Source organism: Erigeron canadensis, chromosome 1 (genome assembly GCF_010389155.1).
Source record: "Erigeron canadensis isolate Cc75 chromosome 1, C_canadensis_v1, whole genome shotgun sequence".
In the NCBI taxonomy this organism is placed as follows: domain Eukaryota; kingdom Viridiplantae; phylum Streptophyta; class Magnoliopsida; order Asterales; family Asteraceae; genus Erigeron; species Erigeron canadensis.
In genome coordinates this window covers 27,166,051-27,184,503 of record NC_057761.1, presented here as the reverse complement: position 1 = coordinate 27,184,503, position 18,453 = coordinate 27,166,051, and the positions used below count along the sequence as shown (strand labels likewise).

Sequence of the window (18,453 nt, the reverse complement as noted above, 5' to 3'; positions counted from 1 at the left end):
CAAAATATTACTCATAAGTCATAATTAAGTAGCTAACGATGTAAATTGACTTGGTAACTATCATTGACTACTGAAATAGTTAAACTTTTATTTTGGTATAACTTTAATAAAAGGTTAACCGAGTCGAAAAGTAACCCATTTTATACTTTAACCGAATTGCTGTTAACCGATTAGTATGGTTCGATTTCGGGAACCAAAAAGACGATTCAAAATTTCTAGATATTGAAACTGGACCACCCGTTCGCACCCATAGAGGGACCATTGGACAAAGCACCCCTGGTTACCCCTCTCCCTATGCCCCTGGCACATCCACACTTAACACATCAACACATCAACATGATCATAATATTTTCAGAACAAGTCTACTTTACCATATCCAAAACTTTTACAAACAGAATCTATATCATTCTTATGCATAAAAGATCATGAGAAGAATCCTATCGTTTGTCATGTCAGCAAATTGATGATCAACATCTTTGGGCCAGACTCAAGACCACAAAGATCATGATCAAAACATGTCAATCACGCTCATAAAAATGATCCTGGCTCACAAGTGAGACCATGATCAATACCTTACTCAAAACTATGATCATGATCAATACTTGTGAGCCTGGTCACGGAATGAGAGCATGATCAACATTTGTTGGCTCGAGTCACAACTACAATCAGGAGAACCATTATAGAGAGAATGAAGGAGCTTCTAAGGTTCTCTTCAAATGTGTTAAGGGGCATATTGTCATCTCTCTTTGACGTCTCATCCTTGTTCATGGGTTGAATTAACTCATTCACAATCTTTGTTAACATCTCTACTATTTCAATCACTTTATCCTTTGTATTGGCAAAGATCCGACGAAGAACCTGTGTAACTGGATTCGAGTCACGATCCTGTGATCCATCGGATATACTTTTGTCTGCTGTAAATAATCCCAAAAAAGATTACTTAAAAACATAGCAAAAGTAAAACAACACTACAATTGGACAAAAAGGGAAAGTAGAAGTACTTGACCAAAAAGTGTTATGTATATTGATTATTGAAGTGCCTATTTTATACTCGTAGCATTTTTCACATGAAGAGTAAATGAAATGAAGGCTGTATACAATAGTTACGATTTATAGATTTAATTACTCCGTAAAAGTATGATAAATTTGTGCACTTTGTCTCATTTGAAAGTGTACAAAATAATTATTTTTTTTAACGGCCAACAAACTCTAAAGCCCAAAACTCCGTCCGGGGTAACCCAATGATGAGAGGGCACTGCTAGCTGGTCCAACCCAGTGGCAATACCAATAAAGAAGTTAGAAAGCCCACACTTCAAGCAATTTATCTATTCTTTTTCGTGGGGAGCTTGTTTTGCGTTTTCCAAACTTTTAGATGTGCTGTGTTGTTTTTCTCCATATTGTCTCAGCTACTTAAAACAGTAAATGACACTCTAATATTCAAAGAGTGTCAAACACATCAATATATATAAATTCACACTAACCTCCACCGACTGATTCGCGAAGCTCACGAACCACCTCATTGTTCATAACAGCGTCCCAAACAGCCTTGTCTGATGACAAGGACATGACCATTCTCTGCATCACCAAAATATGAGGCAAATTAGAAAGCATAACATTTATTGTATTAACCTGAGTTTAAATCAGTAATTCTTATTGCCTGGTGCAACAACACTGTGTAAATGAACACTAATGTATAAAGAAGCTTTTGCCCATGTTACAAAATTGTTGTATCTATCAAGGCACAATAACAATGAGAATGAGATTTAACTACATTATTAAGAAAATACCAAGTCTCTGGAGTCGGGCCAATTTAGCATTCCTACCTAGATTGAACTTTTAGTCCAAATATGTAAGATTATATATACCTGGACAGAAGGCTCAGTTTGTAATAGATGGAAAGCATCATAAACTTTGCCAACACTAGGAACTTGCAAACTATGCATCGATGGCTCAACCCAATCTGACTCGGACGTATGAAAACTAGTTTGACTTGAAATCTGTCCAATTTCATCGTCATCACTACCATGTGTTCTCCGATCTTTCATCAATTGTCCAAAGGACACGGGTTCAAGAACCCTGGTATATATTTAAAAATCAGAACTCAAGTTAATATGCATATTTAGAGGTGTATCAATTAATGAAGTAATTGTGCAAAATGGAATAAGCAAATCAGGTATTAGCTTTGACAACACATTAATTGCAAGAAATGGACTTTGGATGTTTGTACAGCCTTTACTTAAATTTCAGATATAAGATTGATGTTAATGAATTCACAAACATCAGTGTAATTTTTGTATAAAGAGCAAAGCAATTTGCTAAACAAAAAGAAAGCAAATTGCTTAATTTGATATGGGAGTTGATATAATTAGTACCACATTCTTGGATAATTTTACCACAACAGTGCATTATTGATACTCGTACTAATTAACACTTTTGCATGTAATATCATTATCAAAATTCTTAAATAAAAACTGCAAATTGAGCAATGAATACTTTAATGAATTATAAATTTTTTCTTTCATTACCAGTAATAAGAATAATAGAAGAAATTAACTATTTAAAAAACACAATGAATATAACATACTCTTGAAGAGAAGAAACTGCATGGTGAACCTCATCTTTAGAAGGAACACTCCCATAAACCATATCATCATAAAACCCATACACACTACTTTCACCATCACTCCCACACGAACCACTTTCATCCACGTATTCCCAATCATAAAGCTCATGATCACCGGTTATAGCCGGTGGTGTCAATATGTCCCAGTGAGACGTCCCGGTCACTGGGACATAAGGACTATTACTACTATTATTATTATTTGATAAAAAGAGACTTGTGTTTAAGGGTTGGTTCATGTTACTACGGTTATTTATTGTACTAGTGGTTGATCTTGTTGAAAAGTGTGAGTTGGGTTCGATGGCTGAGCCACCGGTGCCACCCATACCGGCCCTAACGGCTCGATGAATGGACTTGATCATGCCTCCGCCGTTTCCACCACCCCCACCGCCGCCCATTCTTGGCCCAAAAGATCTCCTCATTGTTATCTTGTTGATTTTTTCTTGTGTGTTTTGTGGAAGTTGTAGATGGATATCTTATTGACGGTGTGTGTGCATTGCATTGGAATATACGGTTTATTTATTTTATTTTTAATTTGTTAAGGAATATCATATATTATTAAAAACTTGAAAAATTTACACATAATTACATATTAATTTAAAATGTAAATTTTTAATGCATAAATATAACGCTTTTAAAACATGACTTGAATAAATATATAATTATATCTAAAAAAGTATCATAGATATATAAATCTCCAAAAAACCTTTGGTAAGCGAAATTGAATCATTGATAAATTATTGAAGTATCATTATGCTACCAATTATATCTCCACTTAATATTGCTTATACACCAATTAAGAAGAAAGCTCAATAAACCTAATTATATTCATAGGTATTAGGTCTTAATGTCACGAAGGTATATTATGGATGTCAAAATGTAAACAGTTTACCCTTTCCCGAGATTGTTTTTAGGTTATAAGTGACGATAGAAAATAACTTTTAACCTTTAAAAGACAAAATTATTAACCACGTGATCCAACTTTACTGGTGATATAAGTTAGAATCTCTAAGTATATATAAAAGAGAAACTTTAATTCTAAAATGGAGAAGTTTGAACCCTTAGATAAAGCTCAACTTTTAATTATAACCATTAGATCAAAACGATGATATCATATTTTTTAAAAAAAATTTTGGATTTGATTTTAATTTAATAAATTAAATGACTATTATTTTTTTAAAAAAAAACATTTTAAATTTTACATCATTTTTCATTTTTAAAATCAATTTTTGCCTTTAATAAAATAATCAATTTAATGTAATATGTTAATACTAAATTATGATTTGTATATGATTTTTATTTTTATCATATAAGTCGTAAATATTTGGTTATCAATCTCTTGAAAATATATGATATTATAACAATTTAACATGTCATTAGTTATATATATTTCTCGCGTATTATGTGGAGTAATAATCTATTTTAAATTCTAAAATCCATTTTCTTTACATGTTTTCCAAGAAACATGATTCTTTTAAGGATCAAAATTAATATGTGCTTTTAATTATATGAATATGTCTTTATCACTATAACTATACAATTATAAATCATTTTTTTTTTTCAATTTTCAATATATAAAATACATAAAAAAAAAAAAATTTATTTAGTAATTTGTATATTTTCACCCAGCATACATATAATAATTTTAATAAAATAATTATAATATACATTCTTCAACCCTAATAATAAATACATTACTTTTATTTATATCAATTTTTTACATTAATTAACACATCGACACCCTGCCACCACCCATCACCTCTATCGCCGCCGCCGCCGCCATGTACCGCCACACCGTTATCGTAGCAATTCATCTAGTATGTTTACATACATAAAGATCTTTGGCAATTCACAAATTATTGTTTATATTGAAATTTCTATTTACTTTTTTACATGTAGATTAACTTAATCATAATCAATTAAAACTTATTCAAATAACTTTTAGAATTACAAATTGAAAGTTACTAAATATGATAAAGATAAGATCTCTTTTCTACATTTGTCGACATATCTTTCACCTTATTGCAAAATAAATACATAGAATCGCTATCTTGGATAATTTGGAAGAAAAATGTGATGAGAACAGTTTGGATATTTGTTCACTTTACCTTGAACGGATAAAAATAGATAACGTTCCGTTTCTTTCTGGTTTTATTGATGAAATCTGATTTGGCCGTTTCCTTTCCTATAATAACTACCAACCAAAATTACGGCCGCTTCTTTTTTTTGTTCCTCGTATTGTCGTATTGTTGATAACTTGATATTGATATATACATCTGCCACGTATCCAAAAGACCAAAACCCACGATTGACATCACGTGATCCACTGTTAGTCTCACGTGCATATGAACTGGGCCTCTTATACAACAAGCCCATTTTCTTATTTCCTAATGCTCCAGCCCAATATAAGGACAACTATTTCATGGTTTTACTCTGAGTGTGGTAAAACATTGGATCCGATGTAAACATTTGTCTCTAGAAATAAAAGCTTTTTTGAAAGCTGTTTTTCACCTTACCATATTTCGTGAAAAATGGGATTAAGTAACTGTTAAACTTTAGAGTGTGGTACGTCTTCAATTCGTTCAAGTTTTAACTAAATAGTACGTGTTTAGCTTGATAGTGTTGTTAGTTTGTGATAACCAATTAAGCATACGTTGTGGACTCTGTGTTAAGCTCTTAACTATAAATGAATAGCTTGATAGAAAGATTACCTTACCTTTAGTGTCAATTAGCAAACTAAGTGGATAGTAATCATATAATCATAACTAAAAGATAATCATTCTTTAAGGTTTTGTTAATGACATCTTTTACGGTTATGAGTATAAACTATTCGATGTAGTAAAATTTATGTCTTTTTGTGCGAAAATTCGAAGGAGTAGTTTTTGATGTATAAAGTACTAGTTATTAAGCATGTCAAAAGCTATTACTAATGACATCCTATGTCATATCATTTTCCTATTCTTTAATCTTTTTTACTAAACTTAAGGTTTGACAAATCTTGCTATTTGTAATAAGTTATTGGGATCCCTTTTTTAGTTTTAAAATTTTGAAAATGCTACTCAAATATGGGGCAATGTTAGAGCTATAGTTCAATCTATTTTTTTATTTTTATTTTTTCAGAACGGCGTATTAGTTGGTTAGTGGTTCGAATCCTATCAGTGACATCCAAGCGAATAGTATGCTAGCGATATTGGAACCGGAATGCACCCCTGGAGACCAAGGATGAGATAACACGGCTCGCACGCATAAATGCCCGAAACTATGGAAAAAGATAGAAAGTTATAGTTGTAGCTGGAATCGAATAGATTACGAAAAAAGAATTTTTGGTTTGTCGCCATATAAATTCTCACAATTTTATTGCATGCGTTAGTCATATTTGTCAAATAGACTTGCTTTATACACACTTAGGCGAAATGTTATACCTAGAATTTTGCTCAAGCAATATATATATGAGATCGAAAATTTTTTTCGAACAAATTGGTATAAGTCAAAATTGAAACAATTAAGAAAAAGTAACGGTAGGTTTAGAAACGAACAAACTAAATCCAGAGCTTACGTTAGAACCTAGATAATTAACATACTTAGAAATCGACATATGATAGTTAGACAAATTACTTAAGAATTCACGCTCAAAATATATCTACAATTAGCTTAAATTTCATTTTCTGTTTTTGTCATAGCAACTTTGTTCGTTTTTCACATAATGATAAACTAACAAGATGTTTGTTTCCTATATAATTAAGATTTCAATATGGCAACAACTCGATCTATATACCAACTAGATGGGTGTCTGCATGATGTGGCGGTGACCTTTAAAAAAAGGTGATTGAATGTGATAATTATATAGTAATTGACTCTAAAATCCCGACCAACAAACCAAACCACATCCAAAAAAGTAGTCTTTTCTTTCTTTAACATATACCAATTAAATGAATAACCATCTGCAACAAAAATACGAATCAAATGGGATGCACGGAACTGATAAACAACAGTCCAACACAACGGGCATGTATTTCCTTGCATATATTCACTGGGCCAAAAAGAAAATTAGTAAGCTAAACTTTGTGCTTAATGCATGTTTAGAGTGTCGTTATGACCTTTAATTTTAGTACATATAAGGATACATGATTACATGAAACCCCCAACTCTTAAAAAAATTATACCAATTTAATGACGGTTGTGTTGGTGTCCATATGTGAAATATAAATCAAAATAGTAAGAAATTTTTTTTTTTTAAAATAAATTAAATTTAATTATTATTCTTCATGAAACCCCCGAATCTTAAGAAAATAAAAATAAAAATTTATACCAATCAACAATTGGTGGTTGCGGTGGTGATTGATGACGGTGATCACAAATCTGGAATAGGAAAAAAAATACAAGATTAGAAACAAATAATTAGTTAAGAAGAATAGAAGATTAAAATATCATGAAGAAAGAAGAATCTGATACATCAAGTATGTGCATCTGGTCGATCATCAGAAAGAAGAATGGAGGCGGTAGGACAGAGGCGATTGTGATGGTGGTGTTGATGCATGTGTCATGTGTGTGAGGAAAATAGGGATACAAAGGCGAAAGAGACCGAGGGTTGAGATTTGTTCAGATAGCCAGGGATAAAATGAGAATATTGAAAAAAATGTTTAAATTTTTTAAAGTAGATATCCAATGTTTTATAAGGGAGTATAGATATACTCTGACTAAAATAGAAGTAACGTATTTTTTAAGTGTGATTTTATTTGAACGGTTATACTATTTTTCAGATACAGTAATTGATATGATATTGGACCCGGGGCCCAATCCACAACCCAGTGAAAACCCATAAACTAGCAAAGAAGTTGTGGACTCGGGGTCCGAAAATCACTATTTTCGTTGTGAAATTAATGTTATCTTTTATAATATCAATCATGTTCATAAAATTATATGTAGAATTGTAGGGATGTAAAAAGTGATAATGCTTTTGAATCGAATTAATGCATTTCATGATTTTATTGGATGAAATGTGAACGTAAGTTTATTGTTGAGTAAGTTTAGTCGACATGCCATGTACGGCAAGCCATATGACCAAGAATAATTGAATACTATTTTAAAGATACATGGCCAGCAAAATAGTAGTATAAGTTTATCAATTAACCTAGTTTTATTTACACTTAACAACACTTTGGCTCTAGAAAATGGCTAATTCCCTTCAGCAATCACCGAACATGGAAAACCTCAATGAAAAGCCTTTACAAAACATACTCATCCGATTACCCGCAAAACAACTTGCTCAAATGAGATGCGTTTCTAAACGCTTCAATGCTTTCTTATCTCGTCCTTCCTTTATTAAATCGCATCTTAATCATTCAGTCCACAATAACGATGAAGCTCTCCTCATCTTTCACAGAGGATTTTCTTTTCATAAAAAACCATTCACAGCACACCCCTCTCGTTCCCCTCATATCGAGCTACCAGCTAGTCTTATCAAACTCCCCGTTATCCCCAAATCTGATCATACCCTTTGTGGCGTTATTGGTTCAGTTAACGGCTTAATATGTTTTTCTAGTCATAAAAATAATAAAGACTTTTGGGGTGACATTCATATTTGGAACCCTTCTTTATCAGCTTTATTAAAGCTACCTCCATATACCATGCCTTTTCGGCATAATGGTGAAATTGATGTACTTTTTCGTTTTGGGTATGATCCCAAAACCGATGATTACAAAGTTGTCAAGCTAGCAAGCATCTCATCGTTGCAAGATACTCGTGCTTGTGTTGTAGATTATTGGTTGCAAGTCGAGGTCTATAGTATGAGAAAAGGTTCTTGGAAATTAATTGATGAAAGAAAGCAAACGTTTTTGCGCAAAGTTACAAGGATCTTTGATGAAGCCGAAGTTTGTGTGGATGGACATAATGGTTATATTCATTGGCTTGGCTATATTGATGAGGAAATGAGCAAACAAACAATAGTTGCATTTAATTTGAATGCCGAAACTTTCACTTTGTTACCATTACCATATAAAATCTTACATGATGAAATGTTTTCACGGACGAATATTCTTGGAGTTATGGCTGGAAACATTTGTGTGATTTCACGCAATATATTTGATGAAAGTGAATACGAGATTTGGGTATGGACGACTAAGTATGGCGGGTTTAAATTATGGAAGAAAGACGATATAATTTCAGATTTTAAGTTTTATGGTAATGTGCACCCAATTGGATTCACATTAAATAATGAGTTTCTCTTTAAACCTCATTTTAGTTATCTAGCTTTATATGATTCGGTCGAAGCCAAGGTTAAATCTTTTAAACTTGATATCGATTCGACTATGCTCAAAGTTGTTCAGTATGTTGATAGTCTTGTTTGGGTAGCTCCTGCTGATCCATGGAAAGCTTCTAGCAGCAGCTTTGCTTCGTTGCGAATTGGAAAATGAATGATCAGATCGAAAAGTTACAAGATATACTGAACATCTCAGTTGATAATTTACCTCTTATGTTATTTTTTTTTTTGTAAAGTTACAACGACTCTATTTTGCATAAGTACTTAAAAATATTTTCCCTTATTTAGTTTATGGCAAACATCTTTTACAATTAAGTTCATGTATGTTTTTTTCCTTTTACATGATGTATTCGATATTGTGCTTTTGTTTATTTGTCCTGCTATTTGCATGTCTAATGAGAAGTTTTTTCCTTTACATACTTTTATAATTAATGTAAGGTCATGTTGCATTTTTCTATTAATTAGTGCACGCATTTTTGTGTGCACATATTGACGGGAGATAAACATATATAGAGACGCGGAATAATCCTTTTGTTTGGTAACATTTTCTTAATCCGTATAAACCTATGAATAAGCTAACAAATAGGGAATATTAAATGCAATCAAATCAGCCCATAACAATGATGAAATCAACAAACAAACATACACACAAATACAAAACCTTTTAGTGTAGAAAACTACTTCTAAAGGTGAGAGTAAAAACCACAACCTTTAAGTACCTATTAGACGTAATGGTGTATAACATGATTACCGACCAGTACCGGCTTGGTCTGCGTGGTACATCATGCACCCTTGGATGCACCCTTGTAAGGCTAAATGTTATTGCAAGAATTTTGCTCAAGGAATATATGAAAAAAAATTTGTTCAAAGTCTCAAACAAATTGAAATAAGTCAAAATTGACACAATTAAGAAAAGTAACAGTAGGTTTAGAAACAGATAGACCAAGGAATTATCTCTAGAGCTTACGCTAGAACCTAGATAATATAGACATAGTTAGAAATCGACATATGATAGTTAGACAAATTGCTTAAGAATTCACGCTCAAGATTTATCTATAATAATTAGCTTAAATTACATTTTCTGTTTTAGTCTTAAACTAGATTTTAGACCCGTGTCTAACACTAGACACGGAGTTTACGATATAATCAATATTAGATCGTTATATATTTAGTTCATAATAGCTTATAATTTTGAGATATAAGGTTCTAAGTGTTATACTTTGTAAATTGTAGTATAATAATCACAGTTAAAATGTAAATATACTTGTGATCCTGTACTTAACATTCAAGTATATGTATTTGATCATGATGCAGGACATAACACGAATAGGTCTATTTTCAATCACCTATCCTATGATAATTAGATAACAATTAAGATTGTTTTCATATTCTTTAATAACAATTAGAACTCTTGATTTGAGTGATAATTATAACTTTAAAAACTAAATATATAAATATTGCCGTTCTAAAAAAAATTATCATGTTGATGATTAAAAATAAATATATATATAAAAAAATTCTCAAGTTGATGGTTAAAAATATATATAAGTTAAATTTTTAGGGCTCAAAAGTATAAATTATTGATAGAAAACAAAAAAGTGTAAATTAATGAGACTTTTTTTCTACAAATTAATTTAAATATTAATATAATAATATATTTGGATAATGATTATTAGGATTTTTAATTTATAGTTAATCTAAATGATGACATAAGCGAGAGTTAATTTGACAAAATTAAGCAATATGATTGGTTAATAAGTCATTAGTTCAACTGTCTTATAGTATATATTAAGATTAAGATTAGTTCGTTTTTTGCATGAATTGATGAGCATGGTACCCGCGCAATGCCGCGGCAGTACTGGGAAAAGCAGTCTAGTGGTATCGGTGATGGTATTATTGGTGGTGGTGACAGTGTCAAGTGGTGTTAGTTGATATAATTGTGATAGTGAAATTTTTTGAAAAAAAGGACTTAAAGTGTTAATTATTAAAATAAAGGTTTAGAGTGTAAATTAATTTACTAAAGGCAAATTTGGTATTTTATAAAAACTGTTTCCAGTGTTTATTATTCTAAAAATAAGGGGTGTGATAATTTTTATAAAGGATTATAAATATAGATCGATAAACAAGATGTTTTTTGGTTATATCATTAAAAATCGATATACATATATAGCAACAACTCTATATATCTACCAATATACTCTCGATATAATAAATTTGATATATCTATACTATATTATAAAAAGAATAGCCCTTTTTATTTTTGGTAATGTTGAAAATATATAATATTTTCACTTTGCACCCCTTAAAAATATTTTCACATACACTACCTTCTTAACATTAATGATTAAATTACACTATCAATCATTTATGTTTTAAAATATGTCCTTTAACCTGTTACATAAATTATATACACAACTTAACGTCGCTCCATCACCAATTGTCGCCCAAGTATCACACCGTCGCCACCACGACTACCGCCGCATCGCGCTAGTACTGTGCTAGTTTTTCATTAACAAATGTTGTTTTATTTGAATTATACTTCGATCCAATTCATATTCAAGTATACTAATTTTTGGATATATCAATTAGTTAATATTTTTAATAAATCAATTAATATATAGATATAGTTCGACGGTGAGGTACTGATGGCGGAGGTGGTGGTGGGGGCGGCAATAGGGACGGTGATGGAGGCGACGATGGTAGTGAATGTAAAAGTAATGCATTAAGAATATTATAGGTTTATTAAATGGAGACGCTTAAATAAATGAATTAAGGGGAATGTTGTTTTTGATTTTTTAAACGTAAAAAGTTTAAGAAAAAAAAGAATGACTCGTTTTATTAGATAACATATATTAGAACTTTTAGATTAAAACATAATTGAATTGTTTATTATCAGTCATCCTTTTACAATTTTTAGTAGTGATGTACGTAACAAGTGATAAAAAAAAAGCCAATGAAGGTCAGAAGCACTTTCGGTTGTGTCTAAGGTCTTTAGTTCGATTATTAGTGACGACAAAATTTTTAGGTTTGTTTTCTCTGAATACCATTGTACAGTGAAGTTTCCAGATGTCGTATACCGACTAAATGTTCGCCTGTTCGGAAAAAACAAGTGAAAATGTTTTCGAGTTGAATCCAGTTTATGATTAATTTGATGAAATGTGATTGCAAGTTTAATGTTAAACTAGAAAGTTCAACGTCTCGCGTTGCGAGACCTCAATTATCGTGTTGATACGATTTTGTTATGTTAGTATAATTGCGTTCAACATACAAACGTCTAACTAAACCTCCTATGTATGATAGGTTCGCTCAAATATTTAACATATAAAATATATATTTCTTTAAGAGTAATACCACATTAGGTACTGCCACTTTACTATTTATAAGGATTAGGAATTTGAAAAATTTAATAAACAAATAATGTAAACATTCAATGCTGTTTTCAACGGAGTTTGGATTCCAACACATCGACAATGTATGGGGAGGTTAAAATAAGGTCATTTTCACCTCAACCTAGGTGGAATGACTGCCTCCAAGTTATAACTAAAAATATAATAATTATTATACATTTAAACATTAAACTCTTAAAAAAATTTAATGAAAATTGTACATTAAGCTTTTAAGCTTGTAAATCACTATTCACAAGCAATTGGTTTAATAAACTATATACTCTCTCCGTCTCATGTTAAATATCCTATTTTGACTTGTCAAGTCTTATGCTTTAAACTTTGACCGTAATAATATTTGTCTATATTATATAACACTTTATATAAAATATATGAACGGATTGAGTTTTCAATATACTTTTCATTCATATAACTTTCGTCAACTATTATATAACATAAAAAAAGATATTTATGGTCTAAATTGCAAGTAGAAGAATTGACAAATTAAAATTCAATATTTAATATGGGATGAAGGGAGTAATAAGTTTGGTCGACATGGCATATTATATTGCCATGGACGGACAAACAATATGACAATAAGTACTATCTAAAAACATGGCCGGCAAAATAGTAGTATAAGTTGATCAACCGGCCTCTTGTTTATTTCCGTTTAGCAGTAAGCAAACATGGAAAACCTCCATGAAAAGCCTTTACGAAACATACTCATCCGATTACCCGCGAAACAGCTTGCTCAAATGAGATGCGTTTCTAAACGCTTCAATGCTTTCCTATCTCGTCCTGCCTTTGTTAGATCGCATCTCAATCATTCAGTCCACAATAACGATGAAATTCTCCTCATCTTTCACCAAGTATTTTCTTTTCACGAAAAACCATTCACTGCACACGCCTCTCATTCTCCTCATATCGAGCTCACTAGCCTTATTAAACTCCCCGTGATCCCCTCTTCCGAACATACCCTTTGTAATGTTATTGGATCTGTCAACGGCTTAATATGCTTTTCTAGTCACAAATCGGAATATGACTTGTGGGGTGTCATTTATATTTGGAACCCTTCTTTATCCGCTTTAGTAGAGCTACCTCCGTATATCATGCCTTCCCCAGATCATGGTGAAATTGATATACTTTTTCGTTTTGGGTACGATCCTAAAACAAATGATTACAAAATTGTCAAGCTTGCAAGCGTCTCATCCTCCCAAGATACCCGTTCTTGTGTTGCTGATTATTGGTTTCAAGTCGAGGTCTATAGCATGAGAAAAGGTTCATGGAAATTAATCAATCAAAGGTTGCCATCAATAATATCAAGGATCTTTGATCCAGACGAAGTTTGTGTGGATGGGCATAATGGTTATATTCATTGGCTTGGCTATATTGATGAGGAAATGAGCCAACAAAAAATAGTTGCATTTGATTTGAATGCCGAAGCTTTCACTTTGTTACCGTTGCCATATTCTATCGTACATGATGATATGTTTTCACGGATAAATATTCTTGGAGTTATGGCTGGAAATATTTGTATCATTTCACGCAATATAGACAATGAAGGTGAATACGAGATTTGGGTGATGACGACGACTAAGTATGGGGGGGTTAAATCCTGGGTGAAAAACGATATATTTTCAGATTTCAAGTTTTATGGTGAAGTGGAACCATTTGGATTTACATTGAATAATGAGTTACTCTTTGAACCTCATCATAGTTATCTAGCTTTATATGATTCAATCGGAGCTAAGGTTAAATCTTTTAAATTTAATACCAATTCTACCGTACGTGGTATGCTCAAAGTTGTTCAGTACGTTGACAGTCTTGTTTGGGTAGCACCCGCCGATCAATGGAAAGCCTCTAGCAGCAGATTTGCTTCGTTGCGAATTGGAAAATGAATGATCAGATCGAAAAGTTACAAGAGCATCCCAAGGTGGCAAGGCATCAGATTTACCTCTTATATCTTCTTGTTAAGTTGCAACTATAATTTCCCTTATTTGGGTTATGGCAAACATCATTTGTAATTAAGTTACATGTCAAGTATTTTATTTGTAACTATATATGACTTTATTGATGATCTATCAATAGGCTCTTAAGCATCCATCTTTTATATTAGTATATATTGTTCAAAGGTACATCTAATTTTTGTTTGCAATTAAGGTATAGTACTCCTTTTTAACTATCACCCGTTTGTGTAAGGTCTTATTTTAAGTTATGTTAACTAGTTGTATTGTTGATTCGAATGAGCCATGGTGGTTTTAGGATTTTTGATCCCATCTATTCGTGATCGTTTCATGTTCAAATGGTAAATGTTAACTAGAATCATATCTCAACAATACGCAACTGTAGATTGTTTGCTAGAATGATATCTTGACGATCGATGTGTGCCATTCTTACTCAACTAGAATTATAACCAAATGATCGAGCTAGATCTTTGTAAATATATGGCATGCTAAGAAACATCTGCAAAAGTTGAATAAGAAACTTGGCCTTCTTACTCAACTAGCTTATTTTTGTTCAACAAACCATTTCATGTCGATTTTACAGCCGAATTTTTAGAATCATTTTTGCCATTCTTCAATGATAACTTTAAGGGGGAGACAGAGTCGTTGTTCAAGAAAGAGGAGCTTATTTTGTTTATAAAATGTAAACTTTCTTGTGATAAACTGATATAATATATGAGAAAAGTGAATATGAGGCTGTTATGCACCCGACTTGGATGAAAAACTCCTCACATATTAATATTTTAATATTTTGAATAAATGTTGGACCCTCATGATTTTTTATGATTTAAAAAAAGTATGTGAAGGGTTTTTCACCCAACTTAGGTGCCTAACAGCCTCATATTCCCTTCCCCCAATATATATATATATATATATATATATATTGATTTTTAGTACCACACTAATAAAAGTAAATTCGTTAGTGCATCTATAATGCATTGAAATTTATATATATAGTGATAGTGATTTTTAGTACCACACTGAAAAAAGTAAATTCGTTAGTGCATCTATAATGCAATGAAAAATTTCAACTGCATACAATAGTCGCATCTTATTGAATCAGCTTTTTATAAACTACACTTCTACAAACATATCGTTTTACTAAATTGAAACTTTTTATTATTACAAGATATATTTGGATTTGGATGTTAATGGGTCTTGGTTTACTTTTAGTCAACGGATACGGACTTCATTCTTTTTCTCTTCTTAAAAAAAATGTGTCTAATATGATAGACTTAAGTATATGTCTAAATTTTTGGTAAAAAGGGAAAAAAAAAATTCTTTAATAGTTTATTAGCATTAGAGTCAATAGCTATTTTTTTCAAAAAGTTAATAATCCTCAACCTATTTGCTCAAAAACTTTTTTCTATACACTCATACGAACTTTTGAATTTCATTTATTAAGATTATTTTTTATAGCTTTAACTAATACTCATAATTTAATATCATAAATTTATAGTAGGGATATTAAAAAAATTCTTTGATACGTTGATACCATTGTTGAGAGCTGGTGTTAACAAGTGATAAATGTTTAAATAAGTAAAATTCATGAATAAATCTATATCACAGCATTTCAGACTATTAAATGTAGCTCACATTTATCATTCATTCCTTGTATAAAATATGTGTTATGGACTTTCAAGAATAATGGAAAAAAAAATAAAATTATGAACTTAAGATTTCATCGAACACTTGTATCGACAATCGAGTAATTATACTTAACCCAACTATAATTCCAAATAAGCCCAAGCCCAAGCTCATTTCACAATGGGCCATACAGTCAGAGGGACTAAATTCAAAATATTCTCAAAAACCCTAATCCAGCCCTCCCATGATTTCATTTTCCCACTAAAACAGCAGCCAGCCAGCCATCCATCTCTCTTTCTCTGCAGATCAAATCCAGTAACAGACTTCAACAATGGGTAACACTCACCTCAGCATATCTTTCACATTATATATATATATGTTTGTATTTATTTTATTTATAATGATGATGATGATTATAATAATGAATATTTTGGTGGAAATTTCAAACAAAAAGGTGCGTATACATATGTTGGAGAGCTATGGAGGAAGAAACAGTCAGATGTGATGAGATTCATGCAAAGAGTCAGGTGCTGGGAGTACCGTCAGCTTCCTTCCATTGTTCGGGTCACCCATCCCACCCGACCCGATAAGGCTCGCCGTATGGGCTACAAAGCCAAACAGGTATACCCACCCTTTTTCCATCTTTTTTATTTCTAGGTTTTGCTCTTTAATAATTCCCTTTGTATATATATATATATTTGTGTTAAGATTATTTTTAGTTTTGCATATATTTTGAATGCTTGCTTCTATTTTTCAAAAGTTTTGGTGGATGTACTTGTATAGATGTTGTATAACTGAAATTGGTCAAAGTTTTGAAATAGATATTTACATGTTTTTTTTTAGCTAATTTTGTAGCTATTACTATGAGTTCATGTTCAACCGTTGTTCGCGTCTTTTTGTCGCGCTTTGTTGGAGTCTAGGATGTTTTTTGGTGATCTTGTTGTACAAATTTTTAGTTCTAAAATACATCTGTTTTATACTTACTTAATTTCACTGGTTATTAGAGTTTGATTATGAATTGTATGCGAAGGAAGTTCTGTTTGGAAGTGTCTGTTACAATAATATGTTTCTTCGGCCCTTTTTATTGTTTCTTATCATATTAAATCAATTGGAGTCTCTATTACATCTACATTACTCGTGTTGCCTACTGTAAGATGTAATGTTGAATGTTTAAAAATAGTTTGTCCCAAAAAAAAATCTATTTGAAAAAACTTAGTTTTTGATGTTTGTTAGTTGAGTATTACATGTTTAATGTTGAACCCTGCATTTATGGTGCTAAACTAGTAATAATATTTACAGGGTTATGTGATCTATCGAGTACGTGTGAGGCGTGGTGGAAGAAAGAGGCCAGTCCCTAAAGGTATTGTGTATGGAAAGCCCACAAACCAGGGTGTCACTCAACTCAAGTTTCAACGCAGCAAGAGGTCTGTTGCTGAGGAGCGAGCTGGAAGGAAATTAGGCGGTCTTAAGGTTCTTAACTCGTACTGGCTGAATGAGGTATGTATCTGGTTAATATCTGTATATGAACACTCATTTGTATTTTTTTTATATATGAGAAGTTCTATATTATGCGTTTGTGTACCAAAAAATATTCATGCTTTTTTATGTAGTATTGCCAGTTTTTAAAGGTAATAGAACCCAATTGTGAATCGTAACTTGACTAATTTTTAACAAAGAAAATCTTTTACTTGGGTATCTGACTGAGATCGTTTTTCGGATTGGATTGAGTCAGGCAGTGCAGTTTTGACACGTTAATTATAAATGGCTTGATTTGAGCTATGTTCGATGGTTACTCTGTCAACTGTTGGGCAAATAAAAATAAAGCTTAAAAGGAAATAGGCCAAGCAGGCAGAAAGCCGTTGAAATGTTATTTGATTGCATAAAGTCGTCTGGATAGATTACTGATCATTCAAAATCTTGTGTTATCTTCAATTTAACATACTATTTCACTATTAGGCAAATTATCAACCTTAAAGTTTCATGGAAATAGGGTCAAGTGTCATAAAGTCGCATTTCAACATCATAAAAAAACCACTCAGGTTTGAGTTGAACCTGATTTGACCATTTACTCAATAGGCCAACCTTTGTTACCCATTGACCCACCTATATTTTGCCATCTCTAGAGTGATGGCAGAGTTCTAATTGCACTGAATATGTCTTGAATGCAGGATTCCACTTACAAGTACTTTGAGGTTATCTTGGTGGACCCTGCACATGCTGCTATTCGTAATGATCCCAGAATCAACTGGATCTGCAACCCGGTGCATAAGCACAGAGAGCTGCGAGGACTCACATCTGCGGGTAAAAAGTACAGAGGACTCCGTGGAAAGGGACACTTGAACCACAAGCAACGTCCATCCAGAAGGGCTACCTGGAAAAGGAACAACACTTTATCTCTTCGTCGTTACCGTTGATAAGTTGTCTTACCGTTGTTTGGTCTATTATCAACTTGCTCTTAATTTTCTAATCAAGTTCTGCTGTTTTGAGAATTGAGACTAAAAAATGTTGCAATTAATTTTTGATAGTAACTTGGCTGTGGATGATGTTTGAGATATCTCATTGCTGCAATATCCTAATATGATGAAACTGTTCTTTTAATAA

General features: G+C 32.0%; 4 protein-coding genes across 5 annotated transcripts; 3 read left to right on the top strand and 1 right to left on the bottom strand.

Moving 5' to 3' along the window:
* Positions 1–323: 323 nt before the first annotated feature.
* Positions 324–3,099, bottom strand: LOC122584972. 2 transcript variants are annotated; one of them, XM_043757065.1, is made up of 4 exons: positions 2,585–3,099; positions 1,866–2,076; positions 1,482–1,575; positions 324–914 (listed from the first exon to the last, which is right to left on the bottom strand). In XM_043757065.1, exons 1-4 carry the CDS (start codon positions 3,040–3,042, stop codon positions 634–636), a joined length of 1,044 nt encoding a protein of 347 aa, XP_043613000.1. In that variant the 5' UTR covers positions 3,043–3,099; the 3' UTR covers positions 324–633. The 2 variants fall into 2 exon arrangements, with proteins under 2 accessions (XP_043613000.1, XP_043613001.1); XM_043757066.1 differs by having other exon boundaries at positions 324–911.
* Positions 3,100–7,791: 4,692 nt separating this feature from the next.
* Positions 7,792–9,033, top strand: LOC122588648 (F-box/kelch-repeat protein At3g06240-like). Its single transcript, XM_043760807.1, has one exon. The coding sequence runs from the start codon at positions 7,792–7,794 to the stop codon at positions 9,031–9,033; it is 1,242 nt and encodes a 413-aa protein (XP_043616742.1).
* Positions 9,034–12,948: 3,915 nt separating this feature from the next.
* On the top strand, positions 12,949–14,160 carry LOC122588637 (F-box/kelch-repeat protein At3g06240-like). Its single transcript, XM_043760796.1, has one exon. The coding sequence runs from the start codon at positions 12,949–12,951 to the stop codon at positions 14,158–14,160; it is 1,212 nt and encodes a 403-aa protein (XP_043616731.1).
* Positions 14,161–16,077: 1,917 nt separating this feature from the next.
* LOC122604449 (60S ribosomal protein L15) lies at positions 16,078–18,450 on the top strand. Its single transcript, XM_043777344.1, has 4 exons — positions 16,078–16,187; positions 16,307–16,473; positions 17,152–17,349; positions 18,021–18,450. Exons 1-4 carry the CDS (start codon positions 16,184–16,186, stop codon positions 18,264–18,266), a joined length of 615 nt encoding a protein of 204 aa, XP_043633279.1. The 5' UTR covers positions 16,078–16,183; the 3' UTR covers positions 18,267–18,450.
* The last annotated feature ends 3 nt before the right edge of the window (positions 18,451–18,453 follow it).

Coding starts and splice junctions, on each gene's coding strand:
- LOC122584972 (XM_043757065.1), bottom strand. CDS start 3,042: ATGAGGAGATCTTTTGGGCCAAGAATGGGCGGCGGTGGGGGTGGTGGA. Junction 2,077..2,584: donor GCAGTTTCTTCTCTTCAAGA/GTATGTTATATT, acceptor AATATATACCAG/GGTTCTTGAACCCGTGTCCT. Junction 915..1,481: donor TCGCGAATCAGTCGGTGGAG/GTTAGTGTGAAT, acceptor GATTATTTACAG/CAGACAAAAGTATATCCGAT.
- LOC122588648 (XM_043760807.1), top strand. CDS start 7,792: ATGGCTAATTCCCTTCAGCAATCACCGAACATGGAAAACCTCAATGAA.
- LOC122604449 (XM_043777344.1), top strand. Junction 16,474..17,151: donor TGGGCTACAAAGCCAAACAG/GTATACCCACCC, acceptor TAATATTTACAG/GGTTATGTGATCTATCGAGT. Junction 17,350..18,020: donor ACTCGTACTGGCTGAATGAG/GTATGTATCTGG, acceptor TCTTGAATGCAG/GATTCCACTTACAAGTACTT.
- LOC122588637 (XM_043760796.1), top strand. CDS start 12,949: ATGGAAAACCTCCATGAAAAGCCTTTACGAAACATACTCATCCGATTA.